Below are 4,993 nucleotides of genomic sequence, written 5' to 3'. Positions count from 1 at the left end.
CCTCCTCCCTCGTGTTATCTTTACAAAGAAATGTCCGAGCGAGATTTGGTCGAGTGACGCTATCACGGAAATGACATTAGTATCATGATCACGGCGAATCAAGGCAAAGATGAGTTATATTTGAAAAAAATTAATTCGAAAAAGGGGGAATCGACAATAATTAACAGGAAAAGTGTCTGTCTTTTTTTTTCGTTTTTGTTAGCTCGCATCATCATCATCACAGGAAACAATTTTTTCAATTCAAGGTGTGGTCTCCTGGAATTTTGTTCGTTACCCGAGAGAACAATAGCAGGAGCATATTTTTGCATTAAAGTTACTCGCGAGCTGCAATAAAGTACAAAAAGTCTATAAATATTAGATAAAACAAATGGAATAACATTTTTCTATTATTTGCTATTTTATATTATTTAACAAACAAATGAAACAAATAATCGATCTATTGTTATATTTTGTGGAATATTTTATATGACCATCGCGTTGTCGCGCTACAAATAATAATAGGAACAGGTACACTTGCAAAATACACAAATAAATGTCTCGTTCCACATTAGAAGTAAAATTACCAGAAATATGGTTAACATTGTGGGTTTTGCGAGGCTTTTGTTGCTGCAATGACAAAAAAAAAATACAAAATTCAAAAGTGAATAAATATCAATAATTTACAATTTATTTTATTTACCATTTTCAGTGCATTTTATATTGTTTCGTTTGTCCAATATCTCATACACATGCATGCTTTTAGGTTTTTAGTTGCATTTTAGGAAATCGTTTTGTTTCCAACTTTGTAATATTTTGCAAAAAAAACCTACCTTCCGTGCTTGAGAGGATATTTTAGTGTAAGTTTTTTTTTTTGATTATATGACTTTTTTTTAACAATGAGCAATTTAAGTAATATCACCGCAAGAATTGAAGAAATAACGTTTTTTCTATTGTTTGTTTGATCAGTTGAAGAACATTTGCTTTATGAAATTAATGTAAAAAAAACGTCTGTCAGTTGATATTTTGTACTTTTTTAAGTCAATTTAAGAAATTTTTATTAAAAAATGTTTATTATTAAATTTTTATTATTAAACTTTTATAAAGTTTTTTTTAGAAAATTTCAAGTTTTGACGTTTTTCAAGATAGTACAAAATTTCAGGATAAAAAAAATTATAATTTTAAAATTTAAATCTCAAAATGATATTTTTTTAATATATTCATGAAAAGTTTTTATTCATTATAATATGCAGTTCTATAAAAAATTTGAGTTTCATTAAAAATTTGAAAATGATACAAATAAGTTCATAAATTTAAAAAAAAAATAAATAAGATTTAAGAAAAAAAATTTAAAAATAAAAATTTTTTTTTAAATTAAATAAATATATCTAAAATAAATATACCTTCAAAAAATTTCAATAAAAATAATTTTAATATTTTTAGAAATATTTTTTTTTATATTTTTTTTCGAATAATTATTTATTTTAATTCGATTTAAACTAATTTAATTTTATTAATATTGAATATTTTGAAATAATTTAATTAAATTAATTAATTAAATAATTAATTAACTAATTAATTAATTAAATATTTCAGTTAGGATTTATTTCTTTATTTTTTTCAATGAACAAATGCGGATATTGTTTTTTGTGGATCATTAGATTTTTTCTGAATTTCGTTATTTTTTAAAATAATTATTGGAAATTTTTCCTCTTCTTACTAATTTTTAATAAATTTGTGTAAAAATATCTGAAAAATATAACTTTAGATATTCGCCTTAAAAAATTAAATTTTTATAATTTTTTTCTGAGTCTCTTGAGATATTAAAAAAAGTGAGAGTCGCAAAGTACAATTTTGCGTTTTTCAACTGTAACTATTTTAAATTTTTTAAAAATAAATTTAAGCAATTTTGACAAATTCAAATTCTCGAATAATTTTTTTTAAAATAATTTTTAATCAACTTTTAAATTTGAATTAATTTTTATTAATTAATTATTAATTATTTAATTATTAATTATTAATTAATTAAATTAAAACATTTTTTTAAAAAAATGTTAAAAAGCACTTTTGTCCAAAAAAATAATTTTTTTAAATACTTTTCACAGCATGCGATCATCACACAGCAACAACAGACCGAAGGATGCCAGTTAAACATATCATTTAAAAAAAAAAACATTGTCAACGGGAACGTGCTACACATCTCCCAATCGTCTCGTAATAAGTATACAAAATCGTGCACGTGATCAATAAAATAAAATTTTTAGTCATTACAGTTACCTTCGTTGCATTGTTTCCTCGTCTCTCTCTTTCTTTCTCTTCCTGCGACGACGACAATGATGCACTTGCTACGTTCCACCTGTAAATCGACAGAAGCGAAACACGATCGTGTCCGAGAGATCCTGACGTAGCGATAGGGGATTCCCGCTTTTTCCGTGAGACGAACGAACGAGACACGCATTACACATGATGCCACTGAGACATACAAAGTCGTAAGTCCTATTTCTCTATCTGCTATTATCGTTATTATTTTATGTCCGTATCCATCCCCGTTTTATCATTATCATCATTAAATACTTCTTTTTTTCATAAAAATGAAAAAAAAAACAAGAAACAGTTGTAAAACTGTTGAACAACAGCAGACACAATGCATGTGTCAATCACCCCTCGAATTTTTAGTGGTGTAGGTCTTCTTCCTTCGCATAATTGTTATAATAAAAACCAATAATAATAACAATAAATGAATGGATAGAAGAGTCAACATACGAAAAAAAAAGTCGTAACATCAGGTATGTTAATGACCCTAAAAAAATGTTGAGGGTAAGGTGGATGGTAAATTCCTCTACTTTGCTGCACGTGAATACGACCAAGGTTATTTATGTTCTACGGCAAAAAAAAAGGAAGAAAATTCGTTATTTTTTTTTTTTGTACGAAAGGATCCAGTTCTTGATCTATTTTGAATTTTAAATTTTTTTAATCGCGTTCATGTTGATAAGTAATTATGCCTTCGTTTGTGCGGCGATGGTATCGTGTCATAATTTTTGACTTGACCTCATTAATTCACTTGTTGTGTGAAAGAAAAAGTCGAAGGAAAGGTGTCGAAGTGACCGTTTTTGTGGGAATTCAGGATATTAAAAAAATTAATTTTAAATTTAAAAATTTTTAATTTTTAATTAATTTAAAATTTTTGATAATATTTTTTTTAAATTCGTTTAATCTAAAAAGTTAAAAAAAAAATTAGAATTCAATGAAATTTTTTGATAAAATTTAATTTTTTGAGTCTTTCAGAGACTTTTGGGCGATCAAAATATTGATTTTGATAAGGGTTGAATATAAGTTGGATTAAAATTCAACAGAAAAAGTTGAAATTCGATAAATTTTTACCTAAAAAATGTAAATTTTTTTGCCCTTTTTTTCAATAAAAAAAAATGTTATCCCATTTCGATCATCGATATTCTTGATTTCAGCTCAAAAAATTTTAAATTAAATAAAATTTTCATCAAAAAATGATTTTTAAGCCTTAAAGGGGTTTTTGAGCAATTAAATTTAATATTTGGTTGAACATCGGCCTTGTTTTTATCCAGAAAATGATCAAAAGTTAAATATTTATCAAATTTCTCGGTGAAAAATTAAAATTTTGACCTGTTAGAAGTTTATTTGATTTTAAAATAATTAAATTTTATTGAATTTGTTTCTTAAATTTGTTCAATTTATAAAATAATTGAAATTTTTTAGTCAATTTTTAATGAAAAAAATTTTTTTTAAGCATTTGAGTTTCAAAAAACAAATTTTTTTTTTAAATTTGATATTTGACGTACAAAAATTTGAAGTTTGGTGAAATTTTTTATTTTACAAACTTCAAATTTTTGTCTTTTTAATTTTTTTAAGTGATATTTTTTCGAAAATAAAATTCGGTTTTATTCCATTTTTCTTAGATTTAACAGAAAAACTTTAGAAAAATGTGAAAAAGTAAAAAAAAATGAAAAATTTCTCAAAAGAATAAGGATTTAAATTTTTTTTGAACAAATTTTTTGCCAAATTTTAACAAAAATTATTTTTTACTGAAAAATTTCTAACAAATTCACTCCAACAAAGCAGGTGTCTCAACGAATTTCTTCAAAAAATGCACAGAAATGGCCTGCAACCGTTGAATGTACTCGTAACAGAACTCCGTTGGCACCAATTTGAACGCCTGAAATCCGCCATCAGAGTTAATCCGACAAATGCATCGCACATCCTTCAATCCGCTTGGCAGGGGAAACTGCACTTCGTGGTACGACAACCGAAGAATGGGTCCTCCATCGTTCCGCAGCAAAATTATCATCTCACTTCTGCCGCCAGGACGAACACTGATGACTGTTCCGAAAATTTCCAGCAAAATTGAACTCGTGGAAGGCAACATTTTGGCACAACGAAGCGCGAACTCGACATTTCCGGAGAGAATGCGAAGGGAACGATCTGAGGGCTGTTTTTGCTCGGGTTTCTCGGGTTGTTTACTGAAAAGATGGAAGAAATTTTGAGTTTTGAGGAGAAAAAAATAAGAAAAAGTACTCACCGTTTGCTGTCATCGATCAAAGAACGTTTGGATGATGTTGTGTTCATCATTTTTCGCAGTATTTTGGGTAAATTTTCAACAATTTTAATTTAAATTTAAGATTTTTTAAAGATTTTTAACAATTTTTTATCATTTTAAGTCATCTGTTTGGAGTAACAGTTATCTGAATGTGATTTGAACGCCATCTATGATTTTTGACGGAAGCACTGAAATTTTACAACATCGATTTTAAATTGAGACGAATTAAATTGATAAACAGCTGATCTGCACCAGCATGCAAAAAAAAATTCCTGCCCATGTGCTCTGGGGCGGGCAGGAATTTTTTTTTGCATGCTGGTGCAGGTCAGCTGTTTATCAATTTAATTCGTCTCAATTTGTTCTCTGAATCCCAGTGAGCAAAATATATTTTTAGTGCTTGAATCAACTAAAAGATGGCATTTTTTCACTTAATTCAAAAAAACCATC

The 4,993-nt window shown here is 27.0% G+C and overlaps 1 protein-coding gene across 1 annotated transcript; it reads right to left on the bottom strand.

Annotated features, from left to right (window-relative positions):
• Nucleotides 1-3,972: 3,972 nt before the first annotated feature.
• On the bottom strand, nucleotides 3,973-4,671 carry LOC134835146 (uncharacterized). Its single transcript, XM_063850016.1, has 2 exons — nucleotides 4,529-4,671; nucleotides 3,973-4,469 (listed from the first exon to the last, which is right to left on the bottom strand). Exons 1-2 carry the CDS (start codon nucleotides 4,576-4,578, stop codon nucleotides 4,055-4,057), a joined length of 465 nt encoding a protein of 154 aa, XP_063706086.1. The 5' UTR covers nucleotides 4,579-4,671; the 3' UTR covers nucleotides 3,973-4,054.
• Between the last annotated feature and the right edge of the window lie 322 nt (nucleotides 4,672-4,993).

Source organism: Culicoides brevitarsis, chromosome 3 (assembly GCF_036172545.1).
Source record: "Culicoides brevitarsis isolate CSIRO-B50_1 chromosome 3, AGI_CSIRO_Cbre_v1, whole genome shotgun sequence".
NCBI lineage: Eukaryota > Metazoa > Arthropoda > Insecta > Diptera > Ceratopogonidae > Culicoides > Culicoides brevitarsis.
The sequence above is the reverse complement of the archived record's forward strand: the minus strand, read 5'-3'. Positions and strand labels throughout refer to the sequence as shown.

What these genes read in the sequence shown, in the direction of transcription:
- LOC134835146 (XM_063850016.1), bottom strand. Translation starts at nt 4,578, where the DNA reads ATGATGAACACAACATCATCCAAACGTTCTTTGATCGATGACAGCAAA. An exon ending in TTGATCGATGACAGCAAACG is followed by an intron (nt 4,470 to 4,528) that starts GTGAGTACTTTT and finishes CCATCTTTTCAG; the next exon opens with TAAACAACCCGAGAAACCCG.